Raw genomic sequence first — 15,605 nt, 5'->3', positions numbered from 1 at the left:
CTCGGACATTGGACGGCAGATTCACGAGGTGACTCTCCACCTCGGTACAGCCTGTTGGCCAGACTTCGTTCCTCTCCTTGGTACATACCTACCCGACATGGTCTTATGCTTCTTGTTATTCTCATGAGGTGTTTCATCCGCTGGGAGCCTGACATGTACTAAACGCAAGTAGACAAGTGAGAGAAGGTAATCGGTGATCTTTCCTCTTGGCCCTTAAAAACCTCTCCGAACGTGGGGCTGGAGCTTACCTTGGAAAAGCCTGGTAGAAACCACGGATACGAAGAACGTTAAACCTGGTATCTCGTGCCCGAGGTTCGTTTCTGCAGAGCGCCTATGACAATGGGTTTGGAGTACTGATCCGGGTCCATCGTACTAATCCGAGGGCAATTTATGGTCGGATCGCGAAAACTTGTTAGTACTTAGTTACCATAGTTACCGCGCAGCACCGTGTGCAGTGGTCCTAGGTCGCACTTTAATAGCGGACATAACTTTCGTCGTGCACCTGTGCCGGAAACCGCAGGTAAATTGTGTTGCCGGTGCTCCAAGAACGGGACAGTAGTCAGCGAGTCCGGTTCCATAGACAACGGGGACGGATCGTTCATTGGGTGGTAAGTACGTGGTGAAGTTTGAGCCTAGTCTCGTTGCTCCCAGGGCAACGTTAATGGGCACAGTGATCGCCATCAGTTTTTTAGTGTGTTCCGTCGATAATCAATGCTTCAATTGAACAGCCAGCAGAATGCACAAGGTGAAACGGCTCCAGGGCAGCTCACACGGGCAGATGCAGCTGATATAATCGAAACTTGAGAATTCTCTTCTTACGCTGGGAACACGACGAACACGGAACTGGTGAGTGGCGTCGCCCGTAAGCATGTAGCATATTTTCCAATCCGTGCTCATACGGGAATTGATGAAGACTTCGTCGCATTCCTATTGGCCTGTGTGTTGGCAATTTCATCGCCCCTATGATAGGCGCCCTCGTCATCCATACGTTGCCCGACTAAACGACTGGTCACAGCCCCCTATGGTGGACCGGAATCAACGATTATGGTATGTATGCACCTGCGCAAAATGTTGCCTTCTTCCCTGAGATTGGACAGATAGTGTATTGTCTGATTTGTATCCCTGATTAGGCCCGTAAAGCTCTGGTGCCATGTGCGGACCGCCTATAGTGTCCACCGGAGCATAAAAGGATGTGGACCAAATTTCTCGTCGTTCCGCCCGCTCCTGATCCCATACTCACTATTATAATATATCATAACCGACACTCCATTGTGCTATCTACATTATATATAGGTGGGTCTGCGTACAACTACCAAACATCCTCTGATTTCCTCCCTCCAGTCATGTGTAATCTTGTAGTGCCCATCCGAACCTGTTCAAAGTGCCACCGAAAGGAGCGGTTGTTTGGGGACGGTAATACCTCCAGCAGTGACAAGATAGACAGCCAGGGGGTTGGTCGTTCACTGGCTTGAATCTTTTCGATCGTGACGATGACGATTCCGACCTGGTCCATAGCTGTTGGGATACATGGATCCCGCTCAAGATTGCTACTCCCGCTGGTGTATCTTTAGCAGCGAACATCCGAAGTCCTGCAGTCACTGCTGGATTACGTGCAAGCATTCGTACGGTTCTTCCTAGCGTTCGTCAGCGTAGAAGCATTTACCCTTCACCCAGGCACGGAAAGACGAGGGAGATTCAAGGTGGTTCGCCTTCCTACGTCTGCTACGGATGTGCCCCTCGTGAAAGAAAACGACAAACATGGAAGCCACCACGACCCGTGCACACGAAGACGATGTCCTCAAGTTCCTTCCCACAGTTTCCTCGGCGTCAGCAAGCTAGTAACTGCACTCGCACGATAGCAAGCCGCACTGCCATCCAGGGCGACGGCTGCGTTCCCTTGCCTCTGTTCGTGGACTTTGACCGGACGAAAGCTTCCCTTTGAGCTGTTGGGTAACACTCCCCATCCTCCCATGTACTTCTTTCTTGATAGACTACATGCTGGATCGTCTTGGGCAAATGTACAGTACAGTCGTCGCCTTCAGTCCTACGTCGCAGATGTGTTGCAGTGCCAAATGGAAAGGAAGTCACACGATGGCTGTGAGATCCACAGCCGCAGTGCCAGAGCAGCGAGGCAACCACCCCGCCAAAAATACTCCATTTTCAATTATTTTTGTTTTTAATTTTTGTGTTTTCTTTTTTTTTTCCACACTATCTCTGCCGCACATATCCGTTTTGCCGTGTCCGTATCTGGGGACCGTGTCTGTGAAACCGAAGCTGTAAGCTGAGCGCGTAACCCCCCCAAGTTCATGGACAACCCTCAGCAGTATCAACCTCTTTCACATGCGTTGAACCCGCCAATCGTGCCGGCCCCCTACGAGGACGAAGAAGACGAGGAGGAGGAGGGCGAGGAAGGCGAGGAAGAAGTCGCGGTTGAGAACCAGCTCGGAAGGGAAGACGAGGATGGAGACGGGGTCGCCGGGTAGGTGACATGCTTTTATGCAGTGACGCCTAGATGAACGGCTCTTGTATTCGCTGCCTCCATGTCACGTACACACAGGCCAAGCAATACGCCTCATCGGACGCTGAATGCCACAGCTAGCAGTGAACATCGCGATGCCCCTTCGTCCTCTAATCGGTTACAATCGAATGGTCGCTCGGCGCCTGACGATACTGACCGTAAGCGGCGTCCTGGTAGGCCTCGCGGCTCCAAAAATCGACGCCCGCGCGGTTCGGCGACCGACGCGTCGAGCACACAACCAGCGGGTCCTCGAGCTTCATCACCTGCTGGTGCTAGCCTTGGATTTCATCGATACCAGACTTCGGCGGCCCCCGGAGAAATACACCCACATAATCAGCAGTACTATGAGTTTCAATGGCGTGTACTAAACCTCTGTGCTGAATTTTATGGCGCTGCTGAAGAGCTTGTCGTGAGTTGCGCCGCGCCGAGTGTGGTATGGATGCACATTGATTTCTGGTTTTATGTACTGCTGTCCAGAAAGCGACGCCGCCGCTGGTTGTTGCTCAGTGCTACCAGGTGGGTTCCGCGGTGAAGGTCGACCCTTTGACCATGCTTAGTGAGGCCAAGAAAATATGTGATGCTCTGGTAAGTTTGCCCTCGCCCTCCCCCTGTTACACAATGAGGAGTTCACGGGTGTCACCCTTTTACAGTTAGCTTCTCCAGCCCAGCTGACCAGGCACCCACCACCACTGCCCCTGACGTTTATACCAAGTTGCACACCAGCAACAGCTCCCTCAATACCATCGTCCAACGGAAAGGCAACTCCGGTTACCCAATCCACGACCTCTGTGATCACCAATCCTCAATCATTTGTGGTACCAATGAGCCACTCTCAACAATCTTCGCAGCAGTTCGTTCCGAGCGTGTATAATAACCCTGCATACCCTACAGCTCCCTATTACGGCTATGGAGGATACGGTGGATATTATCCGCCAGTTCCGCAGGCGGGACCTAGCACAGGCAGCTCTACGCCGCCTGCTAGTGCCAGCGCAATAAACAGCAACAGCGCCGGAAATCAGGGCGCATGGTCCGACGAAGAAACTGAGAAACTAAAAAAATTGGCGGAAGAACACCGAAGCAATACCGGAGATATCGCATGGGATGCTCTGTGCGAAAAGTGGGGCAATTCAAGGACCAGGTAACTGTCGCTGGATTGATGTCATGCACGAAGGAATTCATTGCTAATGGTTGTTGGCAACAGACACCAAATTCTTATAAAAGCGACGTCTCTCGGGTTGAAGGAATCATCTTCGCGAGGCACTAAGCGGAGACGAGATACAGATAGTCATACCATCCCTGACCGCCAACCACCACCACCGCCCACACCTTCTGCGCCACCCAGTAATACCAACCAGATTGTTGCTCCCGTCCCCACTCCGATGTCCGCCCCGTCACTACAGCAGCCAACACAACCCGCACACGCCACAGTTTCTCCCGCTTCATCCACACCAGGGCCATCGACGCACCCTTCTCCTGCCATTCGACATGCTCCTCCACAGCAACAACTACAACAAACCACATCGCATCAATCTCCACGTCAACAGCCCCAACCACCACCATCTACCCCACGATTTACATACCCGATGCCAACTGTGGCAGCTGCAACTTCGCCAGTCATCTCACCCAGCGCCATTCAACGACCCGATGGACAGAGTGCCGCCAACCCCTACTATCGTCGGCCAAACCCTTCTGCGCAACCATCCGGACCGAAGCAGCCGTCCCAGCCACACGGACATCCTGGAGTCGCAGGGGCAGCTCAGTACATATACCAGCACAATGGACGGCGAGAATCCTAGCAGCTACAGCCCTTTGGAGGGGAAAAGACTACTGTGTCGTGGGTGATTTTATGCTTGTACTGATTTCGTGGGTGCTGTCCTATTATGTCGATTGATGCCGTTTGTGAGTGTATTTTGGCCATTGTTGTATCGTTCCGCCGCTACTGTTTGTGTAGTTTACCCGACATAGATTATTCTAATACCAACTTTTATTCCTTGGTGGTAAGAGATGTTGGCTTGGTATTGCTTGCAAGAACACATCTATTGCAACGAAGGCTGGCATGCCATAAGCCCTCAATCAAATGACAGAACCCCAATACTCGATGGACGTGAACTGGACAAAGGGAATGAACATAAGTTTTCTGCACGATTTCCGGGACGTCCAACTTTCGTTCTCAAAAGACCTACAAATTCGCCGCCATTTCCTTGACGGCTGCCACCGTCACCATAGGGGAGGAGCCATACGAATATAGAAGGAGGCAGTCGCGCATCTCATTGTCGACTCGGGCTCGGGTAGAGAGGTAGATGAGAAAATGATATGTTCTCATCTCGACGAGCGAAATGGGTACACGCCTTTTGCAGATGACGAAATAGGTAATGATATCAGATCCGTTGGCACGAATGTACTGGGGTTTTATTCGGTAGTCCTCTAAAGGGTGGAAGAGCTCGAACAGGAAGGTGTTGAAGGGTCCATACCAGTCGCCCTCTTAAGCGAGAACTGAAATGTGACGGCTTAAGACCAAGGCATATCTGTGTACCGTAGAGAATACGGAGACGAAAAGAGTACAATGCCTGGGAGCGGTGCCGAAGGTCAACGGTCAGAGCAACGTCAAGAGCTCGGAGCCCCTTCCCTAAACACCCCTAACTTGCCTCCTAACTATTGTGCCCTTCAGCGGGCCGGTTGAACCGGAGCCCGAAATCACCAAAACGCTGGAGAGAAGGGCCCTTCAGTCCTGTTCCAAGCACTTAGATGAGAGTGTGTATTAGATTGTTCGGACAGGTAAACAATATTCTGACGACGTTTGGTTCGGTGGAAAGGTAGAGTGCCACTGATTGAGCGGGTCGACCCAACGCTGACTGAGCGCCCCCGAGCCGATGTACTTGCCGTTTTCTTGTTCTCAGCCATGCGCGTCCCTACTAAGTCACTACTAGCGGGTTTGTGGCCGTACAAGGCGATCGATATCGGCGTGAAACCGGCTGTGCGTGGCATGAAATGAATCTCAAACCCTGGCTTGTGTACGGATCATGTTGTTCCATTCCTCCGCTTTGATCTCTGCGTACTATATACATATGACCTTGTCCCGCGATAATTTGTTCTCGCTCGCATCCCGATCGTTCTTCCCGGCGCCCTCCCAGCTTCCAGTGAGTATTACATTCCCAGTACGCTCCATTGGTCTCCTAACTCACATCCGTAGCACTATTCTCGGCAGATTCCATATTTATAACGTTCTTCATGGCGCTGAGGGGGCTGAACGTCGTCGAGGTGTGTGTGTTCCAATCGAGCCGCGAGTCCACTGAGACAAATGCACGATCAGTTTGCTGGTCTTGCACCTGGACCATTCGCTGGACTTGTGCTCGCGCATCATGGTGCATCCGTGATTCGTATCGACAGACCGTCTTTGCCTAATAGCGATGTTCTTTGCGCTGGGAAACGTTCCATTGTCTTGGATCTCAAGAGCCCAGCTGGCTTAGCTGTGGCAAGACGGCTCATCGCACGTGCTGACGTGCTTATCGACCCATTCAGGCCTGGAGTGATGGAAAAAATGGGTCTCGGGCCGGAGGTCTTCCACAATGGTGAGGGCACTATAGGTGTTAATGATAGGCTCATCTATGCGCGGGTTGCAGGGTGAGTGGAAATTGCACCGGCCTGTTCAGGCGTAATGAAACCCTTCCTAGTTTCCCTGCTGATGGTAAGCACGTTCATCATGTGTCAAGATCGATAATTGACGGTGTCAAGGCGCATACAAGTCTATGGCCGGTACGTTGATCCTATTTCCAGTCATTATCATCATAGTATCTTATGTTTGTGCAAGGCCACGAGATAAATTACCTCGCTTTAAGCGGAGTTCTTTCCGTACGGGCTCCCCCGGTACATAGCGGCCGCCACTGACCCATGAGATCTCTAGATACTGCCAGGGACCCAAGATAAACCTACCTTTCCCCTAAACCTCCTGGCTGATTTCGCAGGTGGTGGTCTCATGTGCGCGACAGGTATCTTGTTGGCCCTAGTTGAGCGTTGTAAAAGCGGCCGAGGACAAGTCGTGGACGTTAATATGGTAAGGTCATGTGTCTGGCCCCTTCATCGTCTAGTCAATCACGAGGCTGCAGGTCTCGGGTACACGTTATGTTTCATCATTCCCATTATTGCATGCCACGAGCACGTCATCCTTACTCGGCGGCCCGCGCGGCACGAATCTCCTTGATGGGGGTGCGCCGTTTTATGACGTCTACACGTGTTCGGATGGTAAATGGATGAGCGTGGGATGTCTGGAGCCCCAGTTTTTCATAACCTTCATCGATATATTCAAGAATGCTTTATGCATGAACGGCTTGAAACCTAGCTGGGTCCCTACCCCAGAGTCGCGAACTCGTAGGGAGGACTGGCCGAAGCTGCGCGCCTACCTGGAGAACGGATTCGATATCAAACCACGAGACTATTGGGCTAGCCTTTTTCATGGTGAGTTTGTGCTGTGCAATTAAGATTGTAAGACAAGCGATCGGGTGCGTTTTCCTTGATCCTTTAGGTTCGGATGCATGTGTTGCACCTGTGCTCACTCCCGAGGAGGCCGCACTTCTTGATCCTTCGAGATCAGTCCGTCCGTCTCCACACCCACACCTCAGCAGGACGCCACCGCTGTCTCGTTCCGTGGCGAAATCTGGCATGGTCCTCGAGCCAGGTTTCCACACGCAAGAAGTTCTCATGGAAATTGGTTTGTCGAGAGGGGAGATAACAGAACTCATGTCAGACGGTGCGTTCGGCGACGAAGCCAAGCATGAAGTTATATCCAGCTGCAAGCTCTGAGGATGTAGATGTATGTAAATAACTATCACGACGAAACCCCAAAGCATCCGTGGGATAATGTAAATTAAGTCCTTATCGTCTAAGCTCCATTATCAACCAATCCGAATACCACTGAATGAAGAAAGAATTTTTCTGCAGTGACGAACATCATAAACATCGGGGTAATACATACTCGCCTCCCAAGGTGCAATCCGATATCACTTGGGCGTCATGTTATGTCGGAACACCTAACCTGCGCCGTAAATGCTGGATATTAAAATTCGGTGGTAGCACTGGTGATATCTGTTGCCGAATAAGAGACATTTGAGCTAGAAACTGTCTCAGCTGTGCACTGTATGCGTCCACCGAAGCGCCCCAATCCGCGACATATCCGCCATCGGCTAGCATAGCAGGCATTGGGCTCTGGACTACTTCTGTGGCGACATACTGCTTCATTTGGGTTAGTCCCCACAGAAACTCGTTATTGAACGGGCTAGCGTTGTGGCCTTTGAAGCGAAGGACTGAAATGGGTTTACCGAGTATGTTCCGACACGCGACGAATTCCTGGATAAGCGCCATTGTTGGAGATGGCTCGTTCAGTGGTACACCCGTACCGACGACGTTCCCTGTGTAGCCTTGCGTATGTAATGTGATCGTGCGGAGATTTGGCCACATAGGGGGACACCCACACACGGCGGCCTGTTTATCGCTGTTGGTAAGCAAGCGGATGAGGCGCATGTGTCTGTCAACCGAAAGCACGAGGTCCGAGACCGCCGGCGTCGCTCGGAGAAAGTGTACGTCCATATCCACACCCCCAAAATCGCATCGAATATATCGTAGCGTGTGCAACGACTGGAATGCATGGGGGTAAGCGCATGCGATATAGCGGTGAATCCAGGCGAGGGCATGGGCTTTCACGTCCTCCAGAACAAGTATTTCCACATTCGGCGCGGAGATGATGTCGAAGAGACGGAGCCCATTGGCAAGCACACGTCCGTTTACGATCAACTCACGTAAATGGGGAAGATGTACGGGGAAGACTGGTGTTTGACTGGCAAGTTCGACGAAACCACGAAGGTGAAGAGTGGAAAGGGACGGACAAGCTGACAGTGTCCGATAAAACCCCTCTCTAGTCATGGGAAACTGAGGCCCAGGATAAGCGGAAAAGGATAGCGTCGTTGCTACAGGGCTAGGGAGGGTAACTGCGACATTATCCAAACGGACGTCCGTGAGTAAGGGAGCTCCTTTGCTGAAAATGGGGGCTCCCGTCAGTGGCCCGGGTGTGACAATAGTGCCCCTGCACATGACCCTCAATCGCCGCAATGCGGGAGCCGATTGATCTTGGAATGCGCTCAGCAACGTGGTGAGGGTTTCGCGTGAAATGGCTTCTAGGACGAGTTGTTGAAAACGGCGGAGATGAGGTATAAGCACTGTCGTTAAAGCCCGTTCCATATTGGGATATTTGGCCCAGGGCCCTAGGTATACATCGAGAAGCCCACCCCTAGACCGTTCGAGATACTCGATCAGGGAATCCTCCCTCTGTTCGAACGGGAATCGTATAGACGACCAGAGAGACGGAGTGGCGAGCGCGACCTCCCGCCACTGGCTTGAGACATGGGACAAGCGCACCTCGATGGGAAGCTGGCCGAGGAGACAGAGGACGCCAGTCCACTGAGGGTTTGACTGGTGACATTCTTCGAATATTAAGGATAGCACGTCCGAAGGTAGTCGCGACACAGGAGCTTTGGAATTTTGGATACGCGCAGCCGTGACCTTGAGATTCTTTAAAACTCGTGCCATGTCATCATGGGCGGACTGAAGGTCGCTGATCCGCACGGCGAGGTGCGAGAGTTCATGTGCTGTGTCGTCTTGAGTGCCGGCGTCAAAATATTGGAGCGACATCAGGTGCTGAAAAATTATTTAGGAAAATAAAAATCAGAAACGCGCGAGAATACCAGGAATCGGGAACTTACCTGGTCGATGGAGGAAATAACGATGCACATATCCTGGGAGTTAAAAGGAGACTTGAGAGGCACCTACACGCCGATTCCAGGTTTTAAGTAGGATGGAAGCATGTCTGCAATGATATGTCAAGGAGAATAGAACCTACCTGGTTCGGAAGTGGAGGTGAAGGTACGACGAGGGTGTGATGTGGCAGAGCCACGAAGCAACCGGAGAATAATAGACTGCGTTCGCCTTTGTATCCCTGGATAGGGCACGAAGTCGGATGATAGTGGCCACTCAAGGGTCGTCATAAATGGGAGGTGTCATTGTGGTTGTGTTTTAAATCTGCTCCCGCCGAATAGCGCGAATCTAGTGTAATCCAATACAGACGGTGGCTGTGTCCCTCCATTATACCACAGAATAACGTCGACAACATAATTACTGTACAAGACGAGAACAAAGCGCGATAGCAAATGAACCAGAAAAAAACTGCCGGCTATGGTGAGAGTGGGGATCCGGGACCTCGCGGAACTGACCCCCAATGAAAATGATGTTGTCCATGAGGTCCGGACTGCATCTTCCGATATAAGTGGGCTCGATATTCTGATCCATAAAAAAGGCCCGAGTAAGCCCAGTCGCCGCTACTTAATAGTTGTGAATCATTACCCGGGGACAGGCCCGGAAGAACTTCCATATTCACTTGGAGCTGCGATTTCATCAACGCGAGGGCAAGGTCATCGTGGAATGCTCTAGCATGAGGACCCTCCAATCGCAAAAGCTCCAGTTCCGCTCCAACCGCCTTCCGAAGTTGAATGACGTCAAGCAGCAACACAATATCGGGTGGCAGTTCATCCTCCTCGTCCGACTCAACATCATCCCTATCCTGCGACCAAGGCGAAGCGACATGAAATGTCAAAGTACGTAAATGGGGCCATAATGGTGCGGTCCTGTGCAATGCAGCCTGTTTGTCACTGTTTGAAAGGAGTCGCATGAGATGCGTGTGACTGCCAAGCGAGACAGAGAGATGCGTGAGAGTAGAAGTCGCATGGGGAAGGTATATGTCAAGATCGTCGTCCATGTCGCAATCTATGTAGTGCAGCGAGCGTAAACAATGGAACTGATCCGGGGAGGTACGGGTCATGAACTTGTGTATCGACGACAACGCCTGCCGCTTGAGAGAATATAGCGTGAAGAATCGTAATGAGGGAGTGGAGATGTTGCGGAAGACATTGAACCCGTGAATCATAGCATGATCGTGGACCACTAATTCCCGAAGAGCAGGGAGTACAACGGGGGCGCTTCCAGGCTCTTCATGGAAGCCACTCACGAATCCTTTCAAATAGAGCACGGTGAGTGATGAAGCGACAGGGGTGATTATGCTGAGTAAATGACTCCGAGGAAGGGGTATTCCAGGTCCAGGAAGCGGGTCAAAGTGGAGTGTAGAAACCGCAGCCTGAGGTAAGGTGATGGGAAGGGCACCGAGGCGTACATCCGAAAGCAGTGGAGCGCCTCGTTTGAATATTTCTATGGGGGGATAAGATCCCTGACCACGCACACGGTCATTACTGGTTATCTTTAGCCTCTGAAGAGAAGGAGCGGCCGTGTTTACGAGGTGAGAAAGCAACACGTGAAGTTCTTGACGGTCCTCGGTGTCCAAGATTAACTCGCGGAACTGGCCGATGCGCGGCATTAACTCGGAAGTGATGACGTCCATCATCCGACGATCTGATAGTTGGGGTCCCAAATGGACGCTGAGAGGGCACTGGTTGCAGCGATGTAAATAGGTTCTGATAGCGCTTTCCCTGTGAAGGATCGGGATCCGTAGAGTGTTCCATAGAGAGGGTGTGTTCAAAGCCACTTGACGCCATCTTCGACATACGTGCGATAGTTGCACTTCGATGGGGAGAGGTCTACGGAAGTCCGTCCACCGGAAAAGCACACGACGGCTCTCGTCAAAAATGATCTCGAGGACATCTGATGGTAAGCGGGAGATTGGCACTGCATCGTTCTTGATTTGAGCAACCCGACTTTGAAGTGAGCGGATCGTATGATTGACACGACGGAAGTTATTTGTTAGCTCCTCCCTCTTCACCTCTAGTGCGGTAATTTGTGTGGTAAGTTCTTCTACCTCTCTTTCGGCGGCTTCGTGGAGGCAAGAGGCTGAATTCATGATCTATAACCTAAGTAGCTGCAGCCCAGATGAGCTGAAGCCATGAAGCAGCGTGGATGACATGGGAACCACTGACATTGCAACAGCTAGTCCCAGTCGGAGAATGTGGAGGAGCGGCCTTCCTGTAATGAGTATCCTGATTTCGCGTGCGCGACCCGCAAGGAGATTTCGTTCGTCTCCCGTAAGGAGAACTTCCAAGTGTCGCTAGTACGCGCTAACTTGGTTGGACTAAACTTTTTCAATAGAGCAAAAATGTAACCCGCGATTTATAGCACAGTCAGCCCGAATAAGGCAACTCCCGCGATCTAAGGACGTGGGCGATATCACGTGACTACCCGGCTTAGTCGATTTCACGTGTGACGCCAGCGAGGACGTCTTATGAGGACGTCTGCAGCTGTTTAAATAGCGTCCTCACAACGACGCATCAAGTGCCAAATCACACCTTACCAACGGATTTTCTTCAGGCTTTGTAGCTGAAATTATGGCTGCAAAAGAACTCAAGGAGTTTACCCTCGAAGAGGTTGCACAGGTAAGTGTCCCCGTCGTAGGAGTATGAGGTCATCCGAGTTCTTAGCCTCTATAGCATAACAAACCCGGCGATCTGGTGCGTGTTTTATTGCTGCGGTGACTTCGCGAGAAAAGTCTGATAATTGGGCAGTGGGTCGTCATCGACTCGAAGGTGTACGACCTGACGCGATTCAAGGACCTCCACCCTGGAGGCATAGCCGTGCTTATTGATGAAGAAGTCGGTGAGTTGTCGGCTAGGACATAGCGTGCCACGTGTACCATATTCACGGACACCATCAGCCGGGAAGGATGCCACAGACACTTTCTATGGGCTTCACCGGCATGAGGTGTTGGAGCGTCCACAGTACAAACGTCTCCAGGTTGGCACAATCAAAGCGCAGAAGAGTGTCATATTCGGTCGCAAGATTGGTGAACTGAGTCAAGTGCCTTATGCCGAACCCACTTGGCTTTCTCCAGGATATCACAGTCCGTACTACTCAGACGTACGTGTGGAGCTTAGCTGAACCAGATTATTCCCGTTAATCCCAACCCTCCAGAATCATCGACAGTTCCAGAAGGCTGTCAGGCTGTTCATAGATGAAGTCGTATATCCCGATGCTCAGGTATGAGGTTTCCATTTCAATCTGCGCTACGCTCTTACGTATACCGCTGAAAGGCTCGGGAGGAAGACGGAAAACGACCGAGTCAGGTCGTCTTTGACAAAATGGCGTAAGCCTACTTTGGTCCAAAACTACTGTTGAATAACAGTTTGTCACCAGGGAAATGAACTTGCATGCAATGCGACTTGGTCCTGGCAAACATCTCAAGGGCCGTGTGTTGATGGGTGGTATCGTCAAACCAGAAGAGGTTGGTTATACACCTCTGTTCACATTTTGAGTTTTGACATGACTGAAATCCGACATAGTTTGATTACTTCCATGAGGTTAGCAGTAGCTGCGACACAAGGCATTATCCGCGTATACTCATCGGGTGCGTTGCAGTTGATTATCACACAGGAGCTTGTGAGATGCGGTGCACGAGGTTATGGCGATGGTGAGTTGTCGCCTATGGTGCTCGTGCTGAACTAACGGCTCTATTTTCAGGCATGCTCGGCGGGCAAGTCATCGGTCTGCCTCCAGTACTCAACTTCGGCTCTTCAGAGCTTCAGGCTCGCATCGTACCAGATATTTTGACTGGCAAGAAGTTCATTTGCCTCGCCATCTCCGAGGCAGCGGCCGGCAGCGATGTCATGGGACTTCAAACGACAGCTGTACTAAGTGAAGACGGCAAGGAGTGGATTATCAACGGAACAAAGAAGTGGATTACCAATGGCACGTAAGTGCCGATTTCCGGCTTTTTGGTGCTGCGCAGCTCACGCAAGTCTCCGTTGTCAGGTTCGCTGATTAGTAAGTAAATACGTAGGCTACTTTGAGCGCTACTTGATCTTTTGTTAGCTTCACGGTGGGATGCAGAACCGATGTGCGTGCTATTCGTCCGTTGTACCGCTTCCTTTGACTTGCTTTCTTTAAGGATGGGCTCACCGTCATATTGGTCGAGCGTGGCCCCGGCGTCGAGACGCGCCAAATCAAGACAAGTTATTCTACTGCTGCAGGAACGGCATACATCACCTTTGACAACGTCCGGGTGCCGATTGGTAACACTCTAGGAGAAGTTGGTGGTGGTATCTTCGTTATCCTTAGGTGAAATTGCACCGAAATATCACAAGTAATGCTCAATTGACGTGACTTCTCGTTTCCAGCAACTTCAACCACGAGCGATGGGTCATGTGCTGCAGCTCAGCAAGAGCTCAGCGCACAATGATTGAAGAATGTCTGAAGTGCGTACATATCAGACTCGGCATACCTAGTACCGTGTTGAACGAGTTGTACAGGTGGGCAACACAACGGAAGGCATTTGGAAAGCCACTCGTCTCACAGCCGGTCATCCGTGCTAAGATCGCAGCGATGATAGAACGGACTGAGAGCGTGCAGAGCTGGCTAGAGAACATCACATATCAGATGACACATATGGTTAGTGCTCGACTCGTCTCTCGCATACCATGATTGACTTGATATTGATCGATGACTGTTCAGACATACAAACAGCAATCTCAGAAGTTGGCTGGGTAGGTCGGATCTCTGATCGCTGGTTCGTAGCGACTGGTGTTGATGTATGAGATAGGCCGATAGCATTTTTGAAGAGCTACAGCACACGGTGCGCACAAGATACCGCTCGGGACGCTGTTCAAGTCTTTGGTGGCCGCGGCATCACCAAGACAGGCATGGGCAAATTTGTCGAGCATGTGGGTGGTCCCTTTCTAAATCCTCTGAACGCAGTGTTGACAAGAGCACAGTACTACCGCACCGTCACGTTTGATTCCCTTCTCGGAGGAGGTAAGTGGTCATTGTGCATCACACTATGATTTACAAACGGTCCTTCGTAGCCGAAGACGTCTTGGCCGATCTTGGGGTGCGACAAGCAATAAGAGCAATGCCAAAGAATGCCAGACTGTAGTCACCACGCACTGACTCCAAACAACCCACTGTAAAGGGAAGACGAGCTGATCATTTACTCGACTACGTGTAATGTTACCCTGTAATAAATTACATTATGGCTCAACTGCCCAATCCCTTCCTGGGAAGTGAAGATCACAGCTAAGTTGTCGTGAGGCAAGGTAATTTGTGCAGTAGCTGTGGCATGCAGCTGGATTTTAAGTTGCATTGATGTCATCTGTTCTCTCAAGCAGTTGTATATGGGGACAAGGTATGCATTGTTGTGGATAGATGTAAATAACAGCAAGTGAAAACAGAGAGAAAAACTAGAGCACAGCATAGTACAGAAGAGGTATGTATAAGGGAATGCAATTGTGCAGGCTACAGTTAAATGGCCACCATTGCAATTGGCTTGTAACATTTATGCCACTGGTGCCCATGAACCATGTGGCTCAAGTCCAGCTCTATGCAACAACCTCTGGGTATGACCACTTTGGTCCTCATGGTGTACAGTGGAGACCTCAATGATACAGGAATCCAAAGTAGTAATTCACCCTTTGGACCTTTGATCCAACCATCATGGTGAAGCTTAACTGGTTCAGTGCATGTAAGCCCATCTCCATGGAGGAGCCCATTAATAAGTTGTTCACTATCACCAAGTGCATGTGAAGGGACAGGTGAAAAGCAAATGTGATGTGACTTGATCACTGAAATTGCTTTCAATAAACCAAAATAAATCACAAGTGTGTCATGCTTACCATCTGGTTTGTCAGACAGAACTTGAGGTTCATTGTGCAAATTGGACATAGTAAACATCAACTGCTCCTCCAATGAGCCTAAAACAATCCTCCTACCATCAGGAGTGAATGAAACTGAATCAACTGCATCAGTATGCCCCTCAAGATGGCTGTCACCCTCCACACCTCTCTCAGCATCCCAGACCCTCACAGTCTTGTCCTTTGAGCCTGACACAATCCTCTTGCCATCAGGAGAGAATGCAACTGACCAGACTGCATCTGTATGCCCATCAAGAGGGCCACCAATCTCCAAACCTCTTATAGCATCCCAGACTCTCACAGTCTTGTCCCAAGAGCCTGACACAATCCTCTTGCCATCAGGGGAGAATGCAACTGACCAGACTGGATCTGTATGCCCATCAAGAGGGCAACCAATCTCCAAACCTCTTATAGCATCCCAG

The 15,605-nt window shown here is 50.8% G+C and overlaps 6 protein-coding genes across 6 annotated transcripts; 4 read left to right on the top strand and 2 right to left on the bottom strand.

Annotated features, from left to right (window-relative positions):
• Positions 1-944: 944 nt before the first annotated feature.
• On the top strand, positions 945-2,124 carry F5J12DRAFT_578437 (uncharacterized protein). The gene is made up of 5 exons (XM_051740146.1): positions 945-1,047; positions 1,098-1,293; positions 1,342-1,451; positions 1,516-1,622; positions 1,675-2,124. The coding sequence occupies exons 2-5, from the start codon at positions 1,191-1,193 to the stop codon at positions 1,940-1,942; spliced, it is 588 nt and encodes a 195-aa protein (XP_051594467.1). The 5' UTR covers positions 945-1,047; positions 1,098-1,190; the 3' UTR covers positions 1,943-2,124.
• A 30-nt stretch (positions 2,125-2,154) lies between these two features.
• F5J12DRAFT_868655 (uncharacterized protein) lies at positions 2,155-4,513 on the top strand. Its single transcript, XM_051747085.1, has 5 exons — positions 2,155-2,479; positions 2,558-2,927; positions 2,996-3,103; positions 3,169-3,656; positions 3,720-4,513. Exons 1-5 carry the CDS (start codon positions 2,307-2,309, stop codon positions 4,312-4,314), a joined length of 1,734 nt encoding a protein of 577 aa, XP_051594466.1. The 5' UTR covers positions 2,155-2,306; the 3' UTR covers positions 4,315-4,513.
• A 1,085-nt stretch (positions 4,514-5,598) lies between these two features.
• Positions 5,599-7,422, top strand: F5J12DRAFT_578273 (CoA-transferase family III). The gene is made up of 9 exons (XM_051740143.1): positions 5,599-5,655; positions 5,709-5,776; positions 5,829-6,139; positions 6,190-6,203; positions 6,251-6,271; positions 6,327-6,367; positions 6,420-6,569; positions 6,622-6,970; positions 7,038-7,422. The coding sequence occupies exons 2-9, from the start codon at positions 5,747-5,749 to the stop codon at positions 7,313-7,315; spliced, it is 1,194 nt and encodes a 397-aa protein (XP_051594465.1). The 5' UTR covers positions 5,599-5,655; positions 5,709-5,746; the 3' UTR covers positions 7,316-7,422.
• Positions 7,423-7,445: 23 nt separating this feature from the next.
• On the bottom strand, positions 7,446-9,600 carry F5J12DRAFT_578285 (uncharacterized protein). The gene is made up of 2 exons (XM_051740144.1): positions 9,268-9,600; positions 7,446-9,202 (listed from the first exon to the last, which is right to left on the bottom strand). The coding sequence occupies exons 1-2, from the start codon at positions 9,295-9,297 to the stop codon at positions 7,529-7,531; spliced, it is 1,704 nt and encodes a 567-aa protein (XP_051594464.1). The 5' UTR covers positions 9,298-9,600; the 3' UTR covers positions 7,446-7,528.
• Positions 9,601-9,624: 24 nt separating this feature from the next.
• F5J12DRAFT_868626 (uncharacterized protein) lies at positions 9,625-11,663 on the bottom strand. Its single transcript, XM_051747084.1, has 2 exons — positions 11,485-11,663; positions 9,625-11,426 (listed from the first exon to the last, which is right to left on the bottom strand). The coding sequence occupies exon 2, from the start codon at positions 11,406-11,408 to the stop codon at positions 9,735-9,737; it is 1,674 nt and encodes a 557-aa protein (XP_051594463.1). The 5' UTR covers positions 11,409-11,426; positions 11,485-11,663; the 3' UTR covers positions 9,625-9,734.
• Positions 11,664-11,762: 99 nt separating this feature from the next.
• Positions 11,763-14,447, top strand: F5J12DRAFT_868614 (acyl-CoA dehydrogenase/oxidase). Its single transcript, XM_051747083.1, has 17 exons — positions 11,763-11,937; positions 11,992-12,012; positions 12,067-12,157; positions 12,216-12,418; positions 12,473-12,538; positions 12,592-12,644; positions 12,695-12,782; positions 12,841-12,858; positions 12,917-12,968; positions 13,019-13,250; positions 13,370-13,394; positions 13,446-13,615; positions 13,675-13,752; positions 13,807-13,949; positions 14,093-14,217; positions 14,269-14,308; positions 14,359-14,447. Exons 1-17 carry the CDS (start codon positions 11,890-11,892, stop codon positions 14,427-14,429), a joined length of 1,524 nt encoding a protein of 507 aa, XP_051594462.1. The 5' UTR covers positions 11,763-11,889; the 3' UTR covers positions 14,430-14,447.
• Positions 14,448-15,605: the final 1,158 nt, after the last annotated feature.

Source organism: Pisolithus orientalis (assembly GCF_024613125.1).
Source record: "Pisolithus orientalis strain OTSU chromosome Unknown F5J12scaffold_96, whole genome shotgun sequence".
In the NCBI taxonomy this organism is placed as follows: Eukaryota; Fungi; Basidiomycota; class Agaricomycetes; order Boletales; family Pisolithaceae; genus Pisolithus; species Pisolithus orientalis.
Note: the sequence above shows the minus strand (reverse complement) of the source record. Positions and strands in the feature narration are given on the sequence as shown.